This window comes from Chaetodon trifascialis, chromosome 10 (assembly GCF_039877785.1).
Source record: "Chaetodon trifascialis isolate fChaTrf1 chromosome 10, fChaTrf1.hap1, whole genome shotgun sequence".
Lineage (NCBI taxonomy): Eukaryota > Metazoa > Chordata > Actinopteri > Chaetodontiformes > Chaetodontidae > Chaetodon > Chaetodon trifascialis.
In genome coordinates, this window is record NC_092065.1 from 26343971 (window position 1) to 26369292 (window position 25322).

Below are 25322 nucleotides of genomic sequence, written 5' to 3' on the forward strand. Positions count from 1 at the left end.
TACTTAAACTGTTGATGAAGAGTGACAGTAAAGATTGTAATCCCACCTATGTGTACCCATATGATGTCAGACGGGAACCAACGTTCACAGATTTTGTTCCACCGGACGAGACGCACAGGCGCACACATGTTCGCCGTTTCCTTGGGAACGACGTTACGTTTGGTATTTACCACCCACGTTAGCGAGTTATTGAAACAACATGGACATCCAGGAAAGAAGTAAGCATATGTTATATTCACTTAGCTCACATTAATGCGACTGGAGGAAGGTGTAAAGTCATTTTCTTATTGGAAAAACACAAAATGTAGTTAACAAACTTTGACAGTTCGTGTTCATGTGACGTCCGTTAGCTACATGTGTTTAGCTAATGCTAGCTAACCTTTACTGAGCCAGCGAACGTTATTGATCAGCAACGACCAAAACTAATCAGGCCCGGCGGGAAGCTTTGTGGTTGAACATAAAGACTGGGGGGTTATCAAACATGGCATTAGCTTGTTAGCGGAGCTGTGTAACATAGCAGCTCATTTGGCGAAAACATCAGGATTCAGGTGCTTTCGTCCCTCCTTCTGCAGGTATCCGAAGCTGCGGGGAGAACATCGTAGAGATGGTGGACATGGACGAAGAAAACTTTGCTGTGTCCAGGTTGGTTGTCCACAGGTTTATGCCCTCTGGGACGTGGCTTTGAGCCTGAACACTGTCAGAACAAGCTCAAAGCCACGTCTTGATACCGTATCGTACAGATGATAGATTCACAGCAGGCCCTCTAACGTCATGTTCACATCCCTGAAGTCCACCTTTAACTTGAGCTCACTTCTTTTTCTCCCTCCAGTTCTTCAGCTGCAGACGCCGCTTTTGATGCTGTCATTGGCTACATAGAGGACATCATCATGGGTAGGACTTTTTTTCAATGCTTCATAGTACTTAGTTTCAATCACAGTTTGTGAAAGATGTAAACATATCTCACCAGTCTTTGCGCTTAGAAAACCAATGGAGCCACTGAATGTGAGAAAAGTGGCTTTTTTCCTGAAAATAAAGACCTCTGCAGCGTTTGACGCCCACGGTAATGGATGAAAGTTCTGCCACCCCTCTGGAAGTGTTGGTTTTCTAGCAAAAGTCGCACACTTTTGGAGGTTTTTTGATAAAGTAACCAAACCAGGATCATTTTAATAACTTAACACAGCTAAAGCAACAATTGGTTTCCTCAAATTCAACACAAAATACCACCAAAATGCTGCAGCAAATGAAAACTGCATGGTCAAAAGTATCGGCACCCCTTCACAACAAGTGATAACAGCACATTTCTCATTGTTAGAGTCTTGTGTTGAGGTTATGGGCAGTCAGACTTCAGCTCTGGTAGCTTTCCTGACAAACATCAGTCCATCTCTAAAGGACAATTGGCTCCTGTGACTAACATTACAGTTCAATTGATTTCAGTTCTTAAAGTGTTCAATCAACCCAGTCAGTGGTTTTTTTTTTTTCCTTTATTTTGTTCAGTAAAAGAATGAATTAGGAGTTCAAGATGTAGACTTGTAGGAAAATACTAGCTAGCTGAAGACACAGAAATCTTCAGTGATTCACTAATTAATGATGAAGGTCCGTGTTGGTCTCCATGTCTGTGACTTTTTTTAGAGGAGGAGTTCCAGCAGCTTCAGCAAAACTTCATGGAGAAACACTACGTGGAGTTTGAGGACTCTGACGAGAACAAGCTCAGCTACACACCCATCTTTAATGAATACGTGAGTTCAAATCACTCCCATTCCTGCTGTCAAAGAATGTAACATCCGATTATCTGATTTATGTGACTCATATTGGGAAAAAAATAAAATAAAATTGAAAAAAAAATATATATATATATGTATATATATATATATATATATATATATATATGTATATATATATACACACACATATATATGAAAATAGCTATGTGTTGAACATAATTTCGGGCTACAGCTTGCTATTTTGAGACAGTCGATTATTGCTTCGGTTAATCAGATAAAAAGAAAAAAGCTCCATTTTATTGTTTCCAGCATTTCAAGAAAACAACTTCTCCCTCATCTTATTGTCCAATGAATCAAACGTTGGTCAGAACACACTGTATTTGACGGACTTTGACACCATAATAACGCTCATGGCTGTCGTGTAGGTCGACCTGCTGGAGAAGTACCTGGAGCAGCAGCTGGTGGAGAGGCTGCCCGGGTTCAACATGGACACTTTCATAGAGCTGCTCATGTAAGATGTGACCTTACACCTCTCCCCTAAGGCCATTGTGTTGTATTGTGTTGTATTGTGTTGTTTTGTGTTGTGTTGTGTTGTGTTGTGTTGTGTTGTGTTGTGTTGTGTTGTCCTCTACAGCCGCTCAGCCACTTTAATTCAATCGGTGACATAAGTGGCGTCATTGAACGCAACCCCTCAGCTCCTACAGTGGTGTGTTCAATGCACCTGTTTGTCATGTTATTTTGCAACAGGCCACTAGGTGGCACAAAATGACGCTGAAAATGTGATGACGTTCACCATGTGTCTCCTTCCATCTGAAGGCAACACAAAGAGGAGGTGCCCGGGGACATCTTTGACATGCTGCTGACGTTCACTGACTTCATGGCCTTCAAGGAGATGTTTCTGGAATACAGAGCTGTGAGTTGGTTGCAACCTGCAGAACATCTTTAAACCCCTTTTCAGTGAGACTGGTCTCCTCTTTGCTGCCAGCCCCAGCCTGTGTCTGATTTCTGGTGATCAGGACTGCTGTTTCTGATGCTCTGCTTTAATACCAGCTGCATGTGTTTCTAGGAGAAGGAGGGACGAGGTCTGGACCTGACTCAAGGCCTGGTGGTCACGTCTCTGATCCCTGCAGGCTCCAAACACACCGGCTCCCCTGAATCGCAGTGACACACACACACACTCACAGTCCAACGTTTCAGTTGCGTCCTCCTCAGTATGTTTATGTAAAATTTCGTTCTGACTTCAGAAAGTAGTCGTCAGTGGTTTTTGTGAGTTTTGCACTCACCTGAGGTGGTACTTACAGATATGGGACGGGGGTTAGGGCAGCAGTTGTACTCCCTTAGCGACACCCCTGGATGGTGAGCTGCTGGATGCGTTCCCCAGAAATCTACAGTCTGTGCACAAATGGCCTCGAGCAGCAGATCACACACACACACACACACACACACACACACACACACACACGTCTGTGTTTCATGTGGTGGGATGGCCTGTGTGTTTAAGAGCCTCGATGTGAACATGGTTTGGGCTTCTCTCTGCTCCCCATCCAGTGCACTCGACCTCATGACTACTTGGAATATTTAAGTTAGACACACTGGAATTTGTAGGTGAGTGCCTGAATCTTGCTTTCATCCTCTCATTCACACAGCTTTTATTAAGATGTAGTGTTTATTGTTCTGCCTGGTTGGGGAGGAGATGCTCAGAGTCTGTTCTGGTGTTAGACTCCTTCAGGTCATCCTACTGGCTCTCATGTGAGAGGCATCGACGAATCAGCCGGTAAGCAGGAGAAACCATTGATGTGACTGGATGTTTCAGTCTGCCCTCTTCGCCTGCAATGTTTTTTCATAACACAGCAGAACTCATGTTTATTTTATGAAGTTTTAAATTATTTTGTCCTTCTGAAGCTCATTGGATCGAGTTTTGTGCCTGTGAAAGTGATGTTTAACATACCTGGTGATTGTGTGTGTGTGTGCGTGCTGGTAAAGTGTTTTCTACTTGTCTTAACATGACAGCTGTTAAAGAAAAAGTATATTTATGTCACTGGTGAAATACTGTTGGTTTCTTAGTTAAAAGGTATTTTCAAATAAATGGCTGAAAGCCTCACATTGAAAAAACCAAGTGCTTTATTTGGACACTCGTATGGTCGAGCCCCAGGACTCACCACATGTTTAATTAAGCACATACAACAGAAGTTGAGCACGGTATCATATAGATCAAAAACGTGTTTTTCCACAGCTCTGTGGATGCCTAGCGGGATGATATTTGAAGAGTTGCTAATGTCCTGCAGAACGTTTGAGTAGAACAGTCAATTTTTCCATTTTTCAGTTTGTCCTCAGTGCTTTGGCTCGGTTTCTATGGGACACACACGGTACGACATGGAGCTGCTCCGGTGCAGGCACTCTGTAAACATGACATCTTAAACTTTCACTTATTCTGTTTCCACCTTTCTCTCTGATGGATGAGACCACACGGTGCTCCACGCCGGGAGAATTCACAGGGATGAAAATACAGAACATGATCTTTACATCATCGACAAACCAAGAACACGACTTCAGAGAAGTTCTGACTAACGTTGATGTTATGAGGCAATTTTTCAAACAAGTGTCATCAAAACTGATCCCACGGTACACAAAAATACTTTTACAATATTGGGTTATTGTCAAGATTCATGACAGTGACAGTATGTTATCCAGAATATGAACAAATAACTGCATTTACTCTGAAGTCCATCTTTGTTTTGCATGGATGAGCTTACTTTAAAGGAATAGTTTAACATATTGGGAAATGTTATCTGCTTTCTGAAGACCACTCTTCACTCTCTTGTTTGTACATTAGGTTTGAAGCTACATCCAGCATTTGGCTTACAGCTTACCGCTAGCAACAGGTTGCAGTTTTGCAGTGATTACATGCAAACAAGCAAGCAAAACTTTATCTGTAAAGCACATTTCATTCCAGGTTGAAGCACAATGTACTGCGCAGTGTGAGCTGCCACAGCAGTTTCAGCCACGAAAACTATGTGGAGTGTAAAGATAGAACATCAGACATAAGCAAAGATTATTAAAACGAACAAATATACTTGTGAGTTAAAAGCCATGAAGAAAATAAGATAATTAAAGCCAGCAACCGAGCAGCAAAAAGTAAACATAAAATACGATTGAATTAAATAATGATTGAGAGCGACAGCTGACAATTAAGATGTTAAGAAGAATAAAAGAAGTAAAAATGAGATAATAATTATTAAGACCTGCAAACCAGACTACTGAGATGTGCAGCTAAAGAGGAGTGTTTTCAGTTTGGTTTTAAAAGATGAAGCTAACACGACTGGGAAGGATGTTCCAGTGGCTCTGAGCATAAAAGCTAAAAGCAGCCTTAAAAACGAGCAATAGAATTTTAAAATGAAGTCTAAAATTGACTGTGAAGCCAGCATAACCAGCTCAGCACAGGTGTCATATGGTCATATTTCCTTTATCTAGTTAAACTCTGGCAGGAGTAGCTGCAGTGGATTGAGAGGCTTTTTAGATATTGCTGTGAGCGCATTGCAGTACCTGGCTGACTGGAAATAAAAACATGGACACATTTCTAGCATCATCCTGAGATGAAAAGCTTCTCACCTTGGCAGTATTTCTTAAATGTAAAAATCAGTTGTGAACTCTGCCGTTAATGCGGCTCTGGAAATGAGGTCAGCGTCGAGAATGACAGCAAGCTGTCTGCCCTGCGTGACACTTTCCAGAGACAGCTGTGACTATTTAAAAGACATTCACTCTCTGTTAGCTTTAGCCTCAAACTTCAAATTACTAGACTTCCAGTTATCAGTGTCTATGGTACATTCTGAAAGTGTGACGGGACAGGGAGATATATAGTTGCATGTCATCAGCATAACTATGGTAGCACACATTGTGCTTCTTGATAAGTTCGCCCAGAAGCAGCAAAATACAAACTGAATAATACTGGGCCTAAAACCCAGGGGGACTAAATAAGAGATAAAACTTTGTTGGGAGCTGAAATTCCTATGACAAGCACCAACATTAAAACCTTTAAAGCTGCAGTAGGTAACTCACTTAAAAGTATTTTTTTGTCATATTAGCTAAAATTCTCCCTATGCCCAGACATCTGTGAAAGAAACGGCTCCATTGGTCCCACCTACTGCTCCTACTGCCATTTGCAAGAATACACCGTGCCCGACACAAAACAACCAATCAGAGCCAGAGGAGCGTCTGAGGGAGTGTCTGACATCTGTCAATCACTACTCGAACCGCCCCCTCCCTCCGCTCATGCTGCTGGCTGCCGCTTAGTCAAACAGCTCTGTGAGCGGCGTCAGGAGGCTAGTGAAAGCTATGGCAGAGCAACAGCCAATCACAAAGCAGAAACTGCCCATACCGCCGCCGCCAACAACAGCATATATGGCTAAGACAACAAATAAGCATAAAGCTAATATGGTGATTGTTATAGTAACACTCCGCAGCGCGTATGGTATGTTAGCGACTGTGATGTAGCGGCTGGGCAGTTAGCTTGTTTCCGATGCTAAGGCTAATGTTACTGGTCGTCACGGCAGCTGCAGACGCCGCAGGGAGGAGGGGCTTGGAGGCGGGGCATGAGTGCAGCGGAGAGGGAGGGGGAATGATGTGAACTCCGTCTCCATCTTACCTACTGCAGCTTTAAGTCATTGATAATCTTGTCCAAGGCTGTTTCTGTACTATGTTTGGGGCAAAAGCCAGATTGGGAGAGATTCTAAACTTTGTTGTCTGCCAAGTGGTCCATCATCTGCTTGTTGAAGACATTTTTAATGATTTTGCTCAGGCTCGGGAGGTGAGAGATTGGTCAGTTGTTACTGATAATGGATGGGCATCTTTAAAAGTGATCTAACAATTGAAGATTTGAGAGAGCTGGGAAAAATACCAGGCTGTAAGAGGCGTTCACTATTTTAAGGAAGTCGGGACATAAAGCAGAATTTGATAATTTGTTAACCCTTTTTGATATATACTCACCTGAAAACAGTACAAAGACAATATATTTAATGTTTTATCTCATTAGCTTCATTGATTTTTGGGAATATGTTTTTGTCTGAATCCATGGTATTACCAACTGTTGGCTCTATTTGGATGATTGATGTATTTTTATTGGGAGGGCCTAATTTTGTGGACACAGTGCAGTTGATCCCCTTCATAACAGTGATACAGTATCAAGAGCCACATTTTATGTGGATAATCCAGTACTGATACAGTATGTAATTCATTTTCAGAATGTGAAGGTGAAGGTTTATTGAGTTTGATTGAAAAGTAATGTGTAGATATCATCTGTCTGAATCAGGTTTCGTATTATTGTTAACGCTGGGGTGAAGCTCGGGTCAGGATTTGGGTTACCACAGTCAGCAGTAATAATCAAATGACTGTGCTGACAGTTGAGCATCAACACCAGACTATTCAAACAACCAAAATACTCAAGGGAAAGAGAAGGTGAAGAATATTTTCCCCCAAGATCAGCATCACGCAGCTGGAGTCCTAGGTCGGCACTGTGCTGGTGGCAGCGTTTCCTCCATCTCCCTTCCAGTCCAGATAGGAGAAGAAAGCACTGGCACCGTACAGCAGCGTCACCACAGCACCGAAAAACTGCACACACACACACACACACACACACACACACACACACACACAGGCAGACAGAGAGACAATTAATAATGATAATAATCACAACAACATCACATGCACATGCCATGCATCAGTGAAATTATTTCTTCCGCTTTTATCCCATCCTGGTCAGTCCCTCCTCCGCACCAGACCAGGAGCGGTGGGCTGCCAGCCGACAGCGGCGCCCGGGGACCCAGTTCTCTTCGTCACCATTGGTCAGGAGGTGATCTTCTTGCATGTTTTCAGTGGGGGTTTTTATGGAGGATACCCCAGGTGAACACGGGGAGAAAATGCAAACTCCACACAGAAAGGCCCCTTTCCTCGATAAGGGAAGTACCGAGGGAATGGTGGAGGACACGCCCCCAGCACCCACAGCACCCGAGGCGGGAATCGAACCTGGGACCTTCTAGCTGTGAGGCAACCGTGTTTCCAATGATTTCAGGAGGGAAAGTAAAGGTCTCAGTTCCTCAACATCTGACATAAATCAAGGATAGGTTTGCATCTTTGCTTTTTCACATGTATAAAGATTCCCGCTTTAGCATGGTGCCAGTCCACCATCAGACCTTTTAAACATGGAGCTACCTCTGCTGGTATGCCTCAAAGGCAGTAAAATGCAACTGATAAGAGTTTGTGGAAGAACATAAGTCAGGACCTTGTATTACTATATATTATTATCTTGTTTTACCTCTTTATCTACTGCCCTACATCCACACAACCCCCCTCTGTTTTTTCTTTCTTTGTACATTGAACATTGACATCAAACAGCAGAGGGGAGGAGTGAGTGGCAGATGTGGTACAAAGGTAAATGAGCCTCACCCTGCATCTCACTCTGCCTCTCCCACATCTTTCAGGTGTGTGTACCTTCCACAGCCTCGTAAGTAAACATGCTATCAGAAACACTCCTAGCCAAACACTGATGGCAGTAAGAGGGAATGAGGAAGGCGTCTTACAGCGGCAGCTGCCAGATGTCCGTAGAAGTAGAAGCCATAAAAAGGCTCCACAGAGGCCGCGTTGGTGAGGAAGGCGGTCAGGTAGAGGACAGTGGCTACACCGTAATACACCATCACCTAGCAGAAGAGGAGAAACATTAGCCACACTTCAGCAGAGCTTCTCCAAACCGTCCCGATGTCCCATTTTGTTATCTGTGTCCTTGAACCACTGTCCCAGTATTCTCATTTTATAGCCTCCTCCATTATGCTATTTTGTCAGTTACATTTAATTTGAACTCAACCTCAAATCGTCCTTGATCCTTGACAGTCACACTTCAGTCTAAATCCTGTTGCTTCACTCTTGTTGATGCACCATTATTGAAGCATTTTATGATCAAATGGCATCTCATCAGAGTGCCTTATGGGCCAGTCTGGACCTGGATACAGCTAACATTAGCTGCACAGGGAGACTTGGTGGTGTTTATGGTGTCATTTTAAAGCGCCTGAAAACAGATTTTCTGCCAAATTTACAGTTCTGGTGATTTCTGTCTGTGCTCTTCTCCCTGGGGCAGGATTTGTTGAGTTTTAAATGCTCTGCAAACAATAGCCAACGATGCCTGTTTTCAAAGTTTGACTTTCATTGTTGCTTTTTTAGTCATTAATGTTTAATGCGATAAAGAAATACTTGAGATTTGAAATTAATGCCAGAAATTACTTTCTTCACTCCCTTACTTACTCTGTTTATCTGCACTCATTGCTATCTGTCTGACAATTTAGCATTAAAGCAACACCTCATGACTGATCTTCATCATTCCCTTCCCTCATCCTTGCCTACCATTAGCAGCCAGGGGACGAATGTGAATTTTCGGTGGGCACTGAACAGGATCATGAAGAAGAGGACGGTGGTGAGGATCCACGTAGTGACAGCCACAAACATCACCCAACCATATGCTGGCAGGATAGAGTAGTAGGTGCTGGCTATCAGCGCCCAGTGGAGCAGCCCCAGAAACTAGAGAGAAAACAAGACAGACCAATAATAAGAAGAGAGATCAAGTGCACCCATCCTTGAAACAAGGCTAAGAAGCTACAGTTATGCTAGCAGCTCAGTGAAGCCGAACTTAGACACAACGGTACTTTGAACTAAATGCTAATGCTAGCATGACAACGTGGACACAATGACAGAGTGCTAACATGCTAATGTTTTGCAGGTAGCTTTACCATGTTCATCATCTTAGTTCAGAGTGTTAATGTGCTAACATTTGCTAATTAGCACTAAACACAAAGTGCAGTGCAACTTGATGGGAATTCGAATTTGGTCATAAAGCAAAGTGAGAAAATTAATTTCAGTTCATCCTAAGAGGAACATGAATGTATGAACCCGATTTTTTGCCATTCCATCCACTTTCCACTGAGATATTGCTGACAAAAGCACTAGTGTCAATCCGCTGGTGGCGCTAGAGGAAAAGTCAGGGGATCACCAGTGTCAGTGGGTTTCATCCTCTGTGGAACAAGATCATCAGTTCACAATTTCACATCAATCAGTCCAATAGTGTTTAGGTATTTCAGTCTAGACCAAAGTGGTCAATGTAAAACATTACAGACGCTATCACAAACAAAGGTCTCGTTTTTTTTAAAAAACATCAATATCTGAAATTTAGGCCAAAAATCCATCATGTAGGATCTTTAAAACACAGACATCATCCAGACAGAACCCACACAAGCTGCCTCTCTTTGCCTCTGGATCTCTAAGGACACAAGAGGACAGTCTATTATCCACATGGAGATCAGGTTTCACTTTTTACACACCTGATACACACACATACACACAGATGGGTACTCTGACCTTTACAAAGCACCGAACTTAGCTAAGACTTGTTCTGAACGGGAGCAACAGAAGATAACCTTAACTTTCTGACAAAAACTAAAACGCCTCTGTGATCCACAGCTGAGGGCACATTCGCTGTCTGACTTTGTTTATCGCCATTAAACCTCTTTAATATCAATACAATGCCATGACACAAAGGGTTATAACACAGTTACTTACACTAGAAGTTTATCTTTTCACTGCTGTTTAAAGATCTGTGAAGTTACACCATGCACTCAGATGTGACTTATAATGCAACATACATGGGACATGTTATTTACCAATATTGCATAAGAAGCTGGTTTGATACAGTCGCTGCCCTCCCCTCTGCCCCCTCCTTGTATAATATGCAGAACGTCTTTCTGAGTAACAAGTATACATAATTAGCTTCTAGCAGATATTTTCCACTAATCTTTAGTATCTATCAGTCATTTAAAGCGACTTGAAAGATTTAATTCAGAAGTATGAATTGCCCACACTTTGCTTACATTTGCTGCTTTGCTCTTGCCCGGTCTGGCATGCCCAGTGGTGGCTAATGTTGACAGATTGCTGTGTAACTCACAGCACTGAATCAGTTTTCTGACTTCATGACTTTTCTCTGCTTGTCACACGTCAGACAGAGGTAAAAGCGAGCAGGACTAGTGTTGCTTTAAGGCTGCTCTCATCAATGCAGCAGTGACTGCTCCCACAGAGGACCGTCACCTGACCCTGCAGTTCCGCTCTTTAAGTTTACAATGTTTCACAATGTGTCCACAGCTTCGTAACCTTTGGACATCATAACTGTAGCCATTTAATCAAGGTGGATAATGCCATCTGTCACAGCGGCAACTGGCAGTAAATGAGCTCACATTACATAAGTAACAACTGTGTCACACTGAAAGCAGCTGTGTGGACAGGACTCCTGTTTGGGTTCCTGTTCTCTCTCTCTGACCTGCTCCATCCTTATATCACCAGAAGGTCACTGGTCTTCTGACCAGTGCTTACTGGTTGGCCCTCGCGCTCAGCTAAAATCATAAATTGATCAGGCCTCGTGAAGCGGTTACTCCAACGTTGTGAAACACTCTTCCTGCTGATCTGTGTTCAGTTGGCGCCTTGCAGGAGCAGCTAAAGACTCATTTATTCAAAGTGGCCTTTTCTCTCACCGCATGCTGTTTAGTGTTTGTGATTTTGTCTTTTTTAAGGTTTATTGTTGCTTATGTTTCATTGTTTGTTCCTTTTTTTTCTTGCTCTTATTGTTTTTCTTGTGAAGCACGCTGCGATCTTCCTTAGTGAAAGGTGCCATACTGAATAAACTTTATGTGCTTATAAGTACTGCTTATAAGGAAACATGTTTACTCGTATACACACACAAAGTAACAGAAAGACTTATTATTGTTGCTGCTGATTTTCTTGAATATTTGGGTTGAAAAGATATAATTTCCAAGGGATGTTAAAACATAAACATAAACTGACTTTTTTTTATTGCAGATTAATTGAATAAGTGGGTATAAATTTGCCTTATTTTTACCTCAAGGCTTACCTGCCACACCTCACAAGCTTACATTACTGGTGACTACTACCTAACTGGCCATACTACTACAATACCATCAAAAACCAATAAAGCCTGCAACAACTCATAGAGCTCGGAGAGGTGGGAAGTCAGTCACATCATATATGAACATTGTGCTTCTGTCCCTGAAGACTTACCTATAAGTTCAGTGTAATGAAGCTAAACAATTTAAAGGCAAATGTTAAGTGCATGTATTGTAAATGTCAGAGGGGCGTGACTGGACAGGACGGGGCCTTCAGGGGACAAAGTTCTCCTCAGCCTGTCATCATCCAGCCGGTCACATGTCCTCTGTGTGCACACACCTTAGTGCACATAAACCACTCTGACCACCAGTTTGAGTTGAAACTGATTGCTTCTGTACTCCATTCAACCCTGGAACCAAACATTAGAGCAACCATAACATGGCTGTCCTGCTGCCCCCCACAATCCTCTCACTGATGTACATGAGGACAAATCCTGATCAGTTTCATTTTCAGCTCGCACCTCCTCACCAGGCCAACCCGGTGCTCACTGCCAAGCAAAACAGCAGAAGCTTTGATGTGTACCACTGAAAGATAGTCGGTGGCATTTATGGTGCACAAACTGAAGCTTGTTGACATGCATTCAGACTCCTGTGGCATCAGATGAAGAGCCAAAGTATACAAATGTTTTTATCTAAAGCAGCTGCAATGTTCACAACAATTTGCACAGATTATCGCATAATGTAGTTTGCTGTTAACGCCTTACCTCAACAACACGTTTCATATTTAACAAACCTATCCTACTGATCCCAGATTACCCAGTCTCTATCCACACATTGGCCCTTTAGCTGTAACAGTGGTGCTTCTGTTACGTGAGACTAAAACATGACGGGCAGATTTTGGACCAAGAATTGGTGCGAAATTGTCTATATATTTTTTACTCTCAAAAAAGACATTATTCATTATGAACATGGACCCTGTGGTTCATTTTGAGTTATCGCACATACACTGGCCTGCTTCCATAAATACTCCCCACAGCACCAAACGTGTATTAATCTGCAACTGAAGCGAATCCCCAACACATCCACGGTTCACAGAACTATATATTTGTGACCCTTTTTTCCCCAGATTTATGTATTGAATAGGAAAAAATGGACTTGCGCCAGAGAGCCACAGAGCTCGTGAGGAAGTCAGAAAGTGTTTGGAGATAGACCACCGCATAGATGTGGTCGAACAGAGGAAAAGCAGTTTGTTACGTACTATTTCTGCCACCATGAGGATGGCTGGGATGCTTCGGATAAAGGACATGTCAATCATACTGGTGACCGGTGCAGCCAGTCCTCGCAGGCTGTTGCCCCCCTGCTGAGAGCTGGGTGAGCTGGTCTCTGTGGTAACCTTGGACGGGAAGTCTGCCATGATCCCACAGCTTACGTGAAGGTAGGCGTCTCAGAAACAGCAGCGAAAACAAACTCCTTGAGACCGAAGATTGAGTCTCAGAATAAACGTCTGTGATGAAAATGTCCTCCTCCAACAGTTTTCACTCCTCAAACGACTCCTGAACGTTAGGATTCAGTAACCATTGACCACATCCACTGGTCGCAGAAGCAAAACCTAAAGCTTCAAATTTAAGTTTGGCTGTGTTAAAAAGCAGCTATTAAATCTAGAATATTCTATTAAAAACACACATATAAAGTCTTGATTGCTGATAAAGAGCAGAAAACGTCCAGTGAGTTAAAGAGGAGCCCTCCAGTGAAATAATATCCAACAGTCACTCTCTCCACCTGCACCGACAGGTGTCCAATGGAGGTGGTATGACTCTACACTTTGCCCTCCCTCTCTCTCTCTCTCTCTCTCTCTCTCTCTCTCTCTCTCTCTCTCTCTCTCACACACACACACACACACACATCTCCTCCTGGCACCGCCCACATGGCTTTCAGAGGCCTCTCACCTGAGTGACTCATTAATGTGTTTGAAAACTCGGAGGAGGAACATTAAACCAACACAACACCTGAGGTAACCCTGTTCGGTTGATGGAACAATGTTATTGTGTTATTTGTGGTCTTCTGTGTGTGTGTGTGTGTGTGTGTGTGTGTGTGTGTGTGTGTGTGTGTGTGTGTGTGTGTGTGTGTGAAAGAGGAAGCGGTTGAGAAAGTAATGAACTGCTTTGCTTTTTCGGTCCCTGCCCATCAGTGTGTCCGTCTGTTGTGTCAGTCTCTGACACTTAGGTGTGATGGAGAGGCTGAGGTCAGTAAAAGACCTTGTTTTCCTGAAACATGACCTGTGTGTGTGTGTGTGTGTGTGTGTGTGTGTGTGTGTGTGTGTGTGTGTGTACCAGATGATGTGGTGCACCTCTCTGATGAGGCGCTGCTGCAGGAGTATGTAATGAATGAAGATGGACTGATTTACTCATTTACAGGGACCTGGGACTAGAACAAAAGTATCCCCTGAAATCACACACACACACACACACACACACACACACACACACACACACACACACACACACACACAATGGGTTGATTATGTCTGTGTGTTGTCTCAGCAGTGTGACAGCGGAGAGTCGGGGTCTTCAGGAAATGTGTTTGTTGGACAGAGGAAGCTTGTGGATAGGAGGTGTCAGAATGTAACCAAACCACACAAACAAGGGCTTGTCCCTTCACAGCTTGCTGGGAGGGCAGAGAGGAGGACAGAAGACGGATAGATGGCAGAGAGACAGACAGAAAGTGGTGGAACAGACACACACAGACTGACCAACGATGGACAGATCTGATATGAAATCTCAAAGGTTGAGTCTTTCATCTTCTTCCTCTCTCATGTTTGATCTCCCTGTTGCTCTCTCTCTCAGTTTGAAGACTATGTGATGGACATCTGTTTTGAAGTCTTGGACAACTCCAAGGGTGCCCTGAAGAACTCAGAGATGGACACTGAGCACAGATCTGATCCCGTCTACGTCAGCAGGATCATCACTGCGATGGTGACGATCTCTCCTACTCGCTGTTTAACAACAGCACAAGAAACAAGCATACATGCAAGAAATATATGATATCAAAGACAGCCAGCAGTGACTGTCCTCTGAGCAGTTTTTAGGCTTGTTTCCTGTCACTGCATCAACTATCTGAGGCAGGATGCAGAGATCAAATAAACTCTTACAGTCAGAAGATTGAACAGTTCCTCCTGTATATTGTTGGTGAACGCTGTATACTGAGCTAAATGTGATTATAACCAGTGAGGGTTTTTTAGCTAACCACACAATATTTGTCGTGTAGAGTGATCCCTGCTCATAGTCATCTGTTCAGACTCATGCATAGGATGTTTTCATGGATCATCATCTCCAGGCTCCAAGAAGGAGAGGGACGTCAGGTCACAGAGCCGACCAATGAGAACCAGGACAAATGCAGCTGTCAATCAAGCATGCAAAGCCTGTGTTTGTATCACACTCTGATCGACTCTTTAGTCAATTCGCTGACTGAATACTTTGCTCTGTGCAGTTTAAAATAATGTTGTCAATAGCCAATCCATATCTTAGCTCAGACATCAGTTAATAAAATGAAAATCTTTATTGAAAGATCTGTACATATGCTTCATATCATCTTGAACTCAGCATTAGTGTACAAATGCATAAATATCAGGATTAACAGGAAACAGTCCAAACAGGTAATGATGTAAGAAAACATACAGATTCTGTGTAATCAGATACTTTTAAACAAGTATGCATAACACACCGTACAGCGCAATCATTTTAAACCTGCCCCTCGTGGCACAGGGCCTTGGTGGCTTTCAATAATCAGGCACTAAAAACCAGTGGTGATGTGGACCAGGGCAAGGGAAGGGAGGTAGAAGGAAACATGTTAAATCTGGAAATTGAGTCAAGTATGAAGTAGAAGTCCATGTGGGGAACCAGTGCGAGGCATGTTCACATCTGACATACAGTGGCCTCAGAGAAATTAAACTTGTGCTGTGTTCAGTGGCTTTCAGGCAGCTCAAAAATGTCTAATAAAGACAAGTAATTACAGATGTTTATTTCTTGTGGACAACCACAGTGGCCACTCCCTTCACGTCTTTCAGCCTGTCAGAGTCAAAGTCCACCAAGAGCTTCCTCACCCCGGTCCGCATGGGCGAGAATGAGAACTTGACAGACACCTTCTGGCCTGGAGCTACGTCACCACTGAAAAGGAAAAGAGAGAGAATGAGTTTTATTCTCTAACTTTGCTGAAGTCCCGTCATGAACTGAAGAGTTGAGCGTGTGGAGGTTTTGATCAGTTGTATGAAAAGTCATTGAGAGTCATCCTCTGGGGAGCATGAATGGTAATCAATCAATACAGTTTATGGAGCTTCATTTCTAGATAGTTTAACCAACAGATCAATGCTTGTAGTTTGGCCACAGAAGCTAGTTTTTCAGCTCTAAATCTCATTGTGATCCATTGTGCTTCTGGTCATCTTACATAGATTTCACACTTTTTAATGGCCAGGCAGACCCTAACCCTAACCCTAACCCTAACCCTAACCCTGACCCTGACCCTGACCCTGACCCTGACCCTAACCCTAACCTTTACCCCATTTTTTAATTGATGTTGGATGTTTGAATATTGAGACCAACATGTATTCTAGTATGTACGATATATGCAGCAAGATAAGGAGTTTGTATAGTGCCTGTCATAATGAACGTGGCTGACTCATTACTTACTCAACGTGGATCTCAGTGGCCGACAACAGGCCGCCCCCCTCCACAGTGAATACGCCACCCTTCAGAGGAACTGGAAGAGGATTGGTGAAGGAGATATAGGCTGTCACATGTTCCCATACAATAGCTTTCCCAGGTACCTGGAGAAAAAGGAGATGTGTATGGAAGTATGTAAGAGTTCAAATCACAGTGTAGAATATCACTTTCCGATACCAAAACACAAAATATTAGAAGATTTCCACCTGACAGAAGAGTGGAGTTCGTGAGATCAAAACCTCTTTTTGTCTAAAACATTTCAGGAACTAAACTAAACTAAATGTCTTTTTGGGTTACCACTGCATCTGAAGGACCAAAGAGAATCAGGCACATTAGTCCAGATGATGGTGTTTGATACACAAATTTCATTTTTAAAGAAACAGTAACATGAATCATCATGAAATCTGAAAATACTACTCCAGAGCAGGGACGTCTCTGGGTCAGGAACTGCAGCAGAGGAAATAAATTCACGTAAATTCCTTTGGTCAAAATGCAGGCAAAGGTCCCAAAATGGTTTCTAGGCTCCTGGGAAAGTTCCTGTTGTGGAAACTGGCCACAAGAAATCCAAAGAGCTTTCAGCTGATTGTACAGTCCGGTGAGGTTATACACGTAAACACAAACGAGGCATGGTCATGGAGGGACATTTTGAAAGCTAAAATTTTGATATGAGATATCAAAACCGCCATCTGTGGTTAGGTTAACCCTAACCCTAAATTACAAATGTTTTCCATGACTGCTGAATCTGGAATTTCATAAATTCCATGTGTGACATTTTGCGGCATCAGCTTGCAACCAGCTGAACACTTTTCACCTCATCCCCGACTTCAAAGTGTGTCAGGAAACCTACGGTGCTAACAAAAATGTGAAAAGCCTCCTGTAGAGCCAGTGTTGGTGTGTCCATTCAGGGCAGAAACATGGCAGTGCAATATGGTGGTCTCTGCTCCCTCTATAGATATGAATCATTTTTTCTATTTTTGCCCCTAAATCTTACGCACTGGACCTTTAAGTAGTGGGACAACAACCTCCAAAGATGATGTGTGAGATGTGTCTCAGTGAAATTTCATATAAGGAAAAGGTGTGTTAATCTCCGTCACCTGCACACTCTCAAAGTTCACAGTTTCAGTCTAATCAGTCGTGTGCCTTTCATTTAGTCAGCCCATAAAAATCAAAGCTGTTCCACCACATAAATGCTTTCACGGCCCAACCATGACCTGGGGGGGTGCTCACCTGCACAAGGAGTTCAGGCATGCTCAGTGGGATGTTGGCCATGGTCATGACGGGTTCGTTCTCCCCCGGAGCCTCTATGAGCGCTTTCACCCTGATCAGGTGATGATCAGATGAAACGCACCTGACATAGTCGTCGTAGTGCAGACGCAGAACTTCCTTGTGGGCTGAAAACACACAGAAACACAAACACAAATGTTAGGTTTTTATCTCTTTTGGGGACATTACATAGACACATTACATTCATTTCCTGGAGACTTAGAAACCATAACCACTACCTGCCTAACCCTAACCTTTATGCTAACCTTAACCCTAAAATATAATGGTTTACATTAAGGGGGCCTGCATTTTGTCCCCATAATGTGACTGTAAACAGATTTATGTCCCCACAATGTGAGCAGCATTGTTGTTTTCCAGTGCAGCACTAGAGCCCTCGCTGTGCTAATGTGAGCTGCTAACCTTTGTGAGCTGGAACAGTCATACTGATGGTTTGTCTCTGGCACTCCCCCCGGTGGAGAGAATTGTAAGTAACAGCCATGGCCAGTGTGGTCAGCTGAGCAAGGACGTCCCTCCCTCCTTCGTTCTTCACCTGAGGACAGAATGGATTCATGAGTCAGATCTCGATTCAGTGGATTTATAGAAATCAAGCAAAATACAAAAAGAAAGATACACTGTGTGAATCAATTCACTCATTTTATCATTTCATCCGTCCATTCAGCTGCAGTCTGAGCACCCCATACCTCCACAATCACATCAAAGTCTGTCCCAAACACAGGCTTTGCATGCTTGATTGACAGCTTCAGTTGTCCTGGTTCTGGGTTCTCATTGGTCAGCTCTGTGACCCGCCGTCCTGCCTTCTTGTACACTTCCCTCTCCTTTCCAGAGCCTGTGGAGATGATGATGATCCATGACAGCTAATCCTAAACATGAGTCTGAACAGATGACTATGAGCAATGTGATTAAAGTCAAGAAGGTGGTTCATCAGTATGTCCACTGAATATTTCTGCAATCTGATCACATCTATCTGCTCCTCTGTGCGTGACTTTCCAGCTAACCTTCAGGATACTTGTAGTTCAGAGTGACGTCTTCTCTGTAGTCTCCGTAAACACTTTTGGTGCTGATGTTCCTCCCCACACTACCCTGGTCCTCTCTGATCTGTAACAATGACAACAATCACGACTGTCATCACTGCTTTTAAACTTGAGCAAACGTGAAAGTCACTCAGAACAGAAGTGGATCACCTTTTGCCTTTGGCCGTCTTGTTGGATGATCCAGTGGATGATGTCAGCGTTCACCTCGGCAAACACAAACGGAGCATCGTACTTTACTCCCAGATTTCCCTCCTTGACGGCTGTCACTGGACAGGGACCGCAGCAAAACTCACCTGGAGAGCAAGAATTCATTCTGTAAAGCATTTCCTCGACGCAGTGACAGGAAGTGAGCCTGACAGGGAGTGAGTTTGATCATCAGGCCAATGGGAAACACAAGCCAGCTTTGAATCTGAACTGTCACAAATATGATACCAAAGAAAGGCAGCAGTGAGAACAGGTACAACAAGTAGGATGCACATTTTTTAGTTTTCGAGGTGGATAAGATGAGAAATGTCTTGTAAAACACTGATAGACAGATGTGTAGAAGAAGGAGAGAGATTTAAAAGTTCTAAATGTACCATCACTCAGCTCTTGAGGTGTGGGGTCCAAAACCTGCCAGCCATCATTTCCTTTGGGGAGATCATCTCTCCTCATCCAGGACTCAACCCAACAGTGGAAGTTCCTGAAACCACGAGAGAGGAGAGAATTCACTATACTGCATGATGTCATTTTTATACTTTTACTAAATAAATGTATTCAAAATACACGTATTGTGTGTGTGTGTGTGTGTGTGTGTGTGTGTGTGTGTGTGTGTGTGTGTGTGTGTGGTTTCCTACCAGCTACTGTCTTTTCTGTCTCTCCTGTCAAAGCTCTCCAGTCTCTCATTCAGCAGGAAGTCTATAGAGAGGTTTCCATCAACATCGTGAGCTGAAGAGAAGTTGGTGATGAGGCGTGTTGGGACTCCCAGACAGCGCAGCACTGTCGAGATAACACACATCAGACCGGCACAGCTCAATCCGTTCTTTCTTTTCCTTCCTTCCTTTCCTTTTTAAACTTGTCTCCCCAAAATGTTATTGTGGTGGACACACACTTTATGCTAGGCTAACAGGCTGCAGCTGCACATTTAACTGGAAGGAGAGTTGGGTCAGTCTTCTTGTATGAGTCAAAAAAGCAAAGTCTGTTTCCCAAAATCTTCTACTATTCCTTTCAAAACAAGCTTTATACATTAAGTAGCAATTACTGCTGAATGAGCGACTTTGGGATCCTTGAAATAAGCATCAGTGGAAGCTGTGCAAGCCTCACCTGTGCAGGCGACACCAGCAAACACCCAGCACTGGCCATATTTGACCGGCCTCATCCTGGCCTTGCTCCACTGTCGGAGGATGGGCACGCTGCCTGTCCATCGATACGGTGCAACTCCACCCAAGTACGGCTCGTCCCAGCGACCGGTCAACACACCCCTGTCACCATTAGAGTTCACCTGGACAGGTGGAGACACGTGTAGAGGAGACATCTTTAAGGCTGCATGAACACGTGTGTAGGATCTTACACAGGGATCATTTGTCTATTGAATAGTAAGATAAGACTTTTCCAGTGATGAAGATTCATTTTCTAATTTGAGGGAATATCCTGGGAAGGAGCTACAAGACTCACTGCTTAAAACTTTGAATGTAAATCTTTCATAAGCTGCATAACGGCTGGAAAACTAAATGCAGATGCTTGTTTCTTGTGCTGTTGTTAAACAGCGAGTAGGAGAGATCGTCACCATCGCAGTGATGATCCTGCTGACGTAGACGGGATCAGATCTGTGCTCAGTGTCCATCTCTGAGTTCTTCAGGGCACCCTTGGAGTTGTCCAAGACTTCAAAACAGATGTCCATCACATAGTCTTCAAACTGAGAGAGAGAGCAAACGGGAGATCAAACATGAGAGAGGAAGAAGACGAAAGACTCAACCTTTGAGATTTCATATCAGATCTGTGTGTATCTGTGTGTCTGTGTGTGTCTGTTCCACCACTTTCTGTCTGTCTCTCTGCCATCTATCTGTCTTCTGTCCTCCTCTCTGCCCTCCCAGCAAGCTGTGAAGGGACAAGCCCTTGTTTGTGTGGTTTGGTTACATTCTGACACCTCCTATCCACAAGCTTCCTCTGTCCAACAAACACATTTCCTGATGGCTCGACTCTCCGCTGTCACACTGCTGAGACAATTCACACAGGCCACCCACTGGCCTGACAGACGCAGACGTGTTCGACCCATTCACACAATGGTTGTGTGTGTGTGTGTGTGTGTGTGTGTGTGTGTGTGTGTGTGTGTGTGTGTGTGTGTTACCTGTCCATAATTCCAGGCAATACTTCTGATGTAATCCCAGGTACCCATGTAAATTACTCCATCTTCATTCATCACATACTCCTGGAGCAGAGTCTCATCAGGGAGGTACACCACATCGTCTGGCACACACACACACACACACACACACACACACACACACACACACACACACACACACACACACACACACACAAATGCAGAGAAGACTATGAATATATGTTCATATGTTTTCTTGCTTATCAGAACGTCTATAGACTGAAGCATATTCACAGGAAACAGAAGCAGCCAACAAGCAGAAACAACAACATAAATTCAGAATATGATATTTGAACATTTGAATGCCTCAATTAGACAAACATGACATTATTGTTCTATGAGAAATTCCATCATTTGTTGTTTTGACGATGCTTGAGTCTCCCATACATGTTCAGTCCGTACAGTTTATGTGTTTGTCATGAGGGTGTCAAACAGGTGACGGGATGAGGACACAAACCTGCTGAATCACGGAGAAAACACATCCAGTTTGTTTTCTTTGTTGTGTCTGACATGTTTGTGACACAGAGTACAAACTAAAAATGAAATGAAATTGAAAAGAGCGTATCCGGTCGGCTTAAGGTTCACCTTTGCACCACGGGTTGAAGAGCAGGTGAAATGCAGTCTTGTCTGTCATCTCTACGATGAGTCCATCTGGTGACATCACCAACACAGCCAGCCGGTACTGGCCAATGACGGCGTTCGCTGGACTGTGCAGAGTCAGCAGCATTTCATCCTGAGCTCCCTGCTGGTTAAACCACCATTTGTCTCCAGCTCCACGCTCCTTCTGCGCCTTGATCACCACCTCGTCTCTCTTACCTGAAGAAGCGTAAAAAATCATCTTCATCCAGCTGAGTCAGCATAAAAAATCACAACGTCTTAGAATGAAAAAAGAGAAATACATTCTTCTAATATGAAGGAAATGATGCTTTAACTACATTTGTTCACTTTTTATGGGACTCAGAATATCTTGCTACACCCTTGGGTGTCTTAGCCAGGTGGTAGATCATTTTATGACAGCTGTTTATTATTATAAAAGTATGGCAATAATCTTTTTCTAGTCAACAAATCCCAGCTGATGCTACTAACACATCTGTGTGATCAAAGCATCTTATTTCAGATTCGAGCTCCATTGTTGTCTGAAAAACACTTCATGTTCAGCAGGATTTGAGTGTTGGCCGTTAATAGAAACTAATTTGCTATCCTTGCTCTCTGCTAAATGTCTTGGCTAGCCTTGTCACCTAAAATTGCCCATATTTGCTCGCCTCCTCGCTCTGCTGTCGCCATCAGTTGGTAGACAGAAACAGAAACTACTAGTTACTGCTTTGGGCTGGAAAGTACTGCAAAAAGTGGTGAAAACTGCTCAGTGCACCACCAGATCTCTGCTCCCCGACACTGAGGGTGCCTGTGGAGGGAGCGTCATCGTCCGGCAGCCATACTGCTCATACTGTATAGGCTATATCTTAGTGCATTCATATCTACCCCACACTGTTATGTACTTTATGTATGTAGTTATACCAAACTGTATGTCTCAGTGCCTGTACTGTCCGGTGACAACAGAGAATGACAGTGATCAATCTAATCTAGTTTTTTTTAAAGTTAGAAAATATGGTGTTTATTTGGAAGAGAATATTTCGCAGGATAAAGGACAAGCTAAAGAGTTATCGTAGAACAAATAATAAACATTTTCATAATTAATTCCATATTTTTTGTCAGAATGTCAATATAGAGGCAAAACAAAGCAGTTTATAATGGTACAGCATGTCTTTGCAAACGGTAAATAGTTTGCATGGATTAGAAAAGCAAAGTTGCATCAGAACATTACCAGACTCAATGCAAAGAGCATGATATATATATTTAAGTCAGGCTAAACTCACCAAGGTGCAGCACCAGTTCCAGCTGGTGTTCAGGGGAGAGAGCGTCAGAGCACTGCAAACTTATGGTGAAAGGTTGACCCCTGCGGACAATCAGGCGCTGCCGATCAATCTCCCTGGTGTGGTGAGCCAAGTTGTTTTCATGACTCCTCACGTCCACATCAATAATCAAACCTAACAGGACCGACAGAGACAAAGCTCAACACTTCGTCTGCAAGAGACCCGGTCTGTGACTGTCCGCCGTCTGTTGACAGTCACTCCTGAACATCATCAAGTTGTTGCCCACGAGAGGAATTGTTCAGTGTTTTGGGAAGTACTCTTATTCACTTTCTTGTCAAGAGTTTGATGAGAAGATCAAAACAACTCTGCACAATAAAAACAAAGCTACAGCCAAGAGACAGTTAGCTTAGCTTAGCTTAGCATAAAGACTGGAAAGAGGGGGAATTATCTTATCTACAAAGGAACCCTACCAACACCTCTGAAATTCACAAACTAACATTTAAAATTCAGGGTTTTTTGGCTTCCTGGAGTCTTGTCATCACTGTGAGGTTATCCTGCTGTGCTTAAGAAGTGCTGGTAAGCAAATTTACTTTCCCTCTGTGTCCAGTCTTTATGGTAAGCTGAGCCTCCTCCTCGTGTCCCAGCTGTAGCTTCATATTTACCACTCAGACATGACACATCTCCTCCTCTAACTCCCTGCCAGAAAGTGAGAGTGCATTGAATAAATGTGAAATTAAATGTGTTATACACAGGCTGCTAATAATTACATGAAGGAATAATATGAATTGTGGTTATGCCAGCCTGACCCCTGTCCTTTAGGGATTAAGACGGGTCACATCACACCTAAGTGTCGAGTCGTACATCAGCACATTTTTCACACACATCATAATCTCCCACAAAGTTCATAATATGGACTACAGAGAGAGAGGGAGCAAGATAGATAGATAGATAGATAGATAGATAGATAGATAGATAGATAGATAGATAGATAGATAGATAGATAGATAGATAGATAGATAGAATCACTTACCCTTGTGGTTGGCCATCACAGATCTTCCTCCTCTTGAGTCTGTTGAAACGTTGCTCTGAGTGTCCTTGAGTGTCTCTACACTCCTCGTGTGTCCATCGGTGTCCGCCGTCTTGTATTTATGCAGCACAAGTCTGGCCCTCCCACCTCTCACACACACTCACCCCGAAACACTCACTCAATACACCTCACCTCACCTCACCTCGGCAACCTCTGACATCACCGACCAAAGATCAACAGTCCTGTGTGGGTGTGTGTGCATGTGTGTGTGTGCATGTGTGTGTTTGCCTTGTGTGAATGAGGGTTTAAAGTAAGTTTCTCATCCCTTCCTACACACAGGGGTCTTTGTCACTGTATGCTGAAGGGTGGGTGCTGAGGGTGTGTGTGCATGCAGGTGTGTGACACAGAGAGGCTAACTGTCATTTTTCACTTATAATGCAGCCCCAAATGCATCATCTAGTCTAATATTTCAATCCAAATGATCACTAAAACTACTGCCCCCTGTCCACTGTATGTGTAGATAAGCACTTTCACTGTTAACAGCTTTATATGACTACAGTATGTCAACATTGTTTTTAGCTTGTTTTGCTGCCAAACATCAGTTGATGCAGCTTTAAATCAGAAATGACACAAAGAATGAAAATCGCAGAGCATTTTGGGTTGACCCTGACATTTTTTGAGGATAACATACTAGCTGTCATTTTGTCAGCGTCACTGGTCATTTGTTATCTGAGTGTTCATCATCAGAAATGTATAAAGTACATGAGAAAGACAAATGCCCATAAACAGAAGCTCTCCACAGAGGTGAAGGAGGAAGAGGATATAGAACACTGAAGTTAGCTCATGATAGGATTAGGGTTAGATAATGTTATGCTAACTAAATGCTCCCTAAACAAATAAAAAATAATTACTCTACTACTATCTAGCAAAATGAAACTCATATCATTAGCCTGCCTCGGTGTCTGACTGCAGGCTGTGATAGCTGGTGTTTTAAACCTTATTTACTGTATAGTATGCATTGTGTTGATTCTGCAGTTCTTTTTCATGCCTTCAGTAAACAGCCAGCAGATGCATTCACATCCACAAAAACATTTGTTCCAGTAGATTAATGTCTGCTGCAAGTGTCTAATTTCACACATAGTTTGTTATTAACAAATACTGAACGTAAAGCTGTCAGCACCACGTGGAGCGCTCGCTGCAGCCATTGCTCTAGATGAAATCTGAAGCAGAGAGGACGGACCGGCCGGTTTATGTGGGTTCATGGGATTTTGTGGGCGAAGAAACATCACAGAGTAACATCGTTTGGATGGAGAGCTGAAGTTGGATGGAGCCCTGTTGACGAACTTTTGACTGAGCAGGACACATTGGAAGACTGGGTAAAACAT

General features: G+C 43.2%; 3 protein-coding genes across 3 annotated transcripts; 1 reads left to right on the forward strand and 2 right to left on the reverse strand.

Moving 5' to 3' along the window:
• Window positions 1-89: 89 nt before the first annotated feature.
• arl2bp (ADP-ribosylation factor-like 2 binding protein) lies at window positions 90-3820 on the forward strand. Its single transcript, XM_070972506.1, has 7 exons — window positions 90-218; window positions 573-642; window positions 830-891; window positions 1630-1736; window positions 2147-2232; window positions 2538-2634; window positions 2788-3820. Exons 1-7 carry the CDS (start codon window positions 200-202, stop codon window positions 2884-2886), a joined length of 540 nt encoding a protein of 179 aa, XP_070828607.1. The 5' UTR covers window positions 90-199; the 3' UTR covers window positions 2887-3820.
• A 3397-nt stretch (window positions 3821-7217) lies between these two features.
• Window positions 7218-13061, reverse strand: pllp (plasmolipin). Its single transcript, XM_070973130.1, has 4 exons — window positions 12906-13061; window positions 9108-9281; window positions 8294-8410; window positions 7218-7325 (listed from the first exon to the last, which is right to left on the reverse strand). The coding sequence occupies exons 1-4, from the start codon at window positions 13059-13061 to the stop codon at window positions 7218-7220; spliced, it is 555 nt and encodes a 184-aa protein (XP_070829231.1).
• A 2601-nt stretch (window positions 13062-15662) lies between these two features.
• Window positions 15663-23956, reverse strand: LOC139337916 (protein-glutamine gamma-glutamyltransferase 2). Its single transcript, XM_070972750.1, has 15 exons — window positions 23941-23956; window positions 22914-23084; window positions 21625-21855; window positions 21004-21122; window positions 20443-20571; window positions 19980-20157; window positions 19514-19655; window positions 19256-19359; window positions 18828-18970; window positions 18642-18741; window positions 18327-18472; window positions 18046-18175; window positions 17590-17753; window positions 16330-16466; window positions 15663-15810 (listed from the first exon to the last, which is right to left on the reverse strand). Exons 1-15 carry the CDS (start codon window positions 23954-23956, stop codon window positions 15663-15665), a joined length of 2058 nt encoding a protein of 685 aa, XP_070828851.1.
• Between the last annotated feature and the right edge of the window lie 1366 nt (window positions 23957-25322).

Coding starts and splice junctions, on each gene's coding strand:
- arl2bp (XM_070972506.1), top strand. Junction 643..829: donor GAAAACTTTGCTGTGTCCAG/GTTGGTTGTCCA, acceptor TTCTCCCTCCAG/TTCTTCAGCTGCAGACGCCG. Junction 1,737..2,146: donor CACCCATCTTTAATGAATAC/GTGAGTTCAAAT, acceptor GCTGTCGTGTAG/GTCGACCTGCTGGAGAAGTA.
- pllp (XM_070973130.1), bottom strand. CDS start 13,061: ATGGCAGACTTCCCGTCCAAGGTTACCACAGAGACCAGCTCACCCAGC. Junction 8,411..9,107: donor TCGTCCCCTGGCTGCTAATG/GTAGGCAAGGAT, acceptor CTCTTCTGCTAG/GTGATGGTGTATTACGGTGT. Junction 7,326..8,293: donor GACATCTGGCAGCTGCCGCT/GTAAGACGCCTT, acceptor GTGTGTGTGCAG/TTTTTCGGTGCTGTGGTGAC.
- LOC139337916 (XM_070972750.1), bottom strand. Junction 19,656..19,979: donor TGCTGGTGTCGCCTGCACAG/GTGAGGCTTGCA, acceptor TTATCTCGACAG/TGCTGCGCTGTCTGGGAGTC. Junction 16,467..17,589: donor TGCCTGAACTCCTTGTGCAG/GTGAGCACCCCC, acceptor CTTTTTCTCCAG/GTACCTGGGAAAGCTATTGT.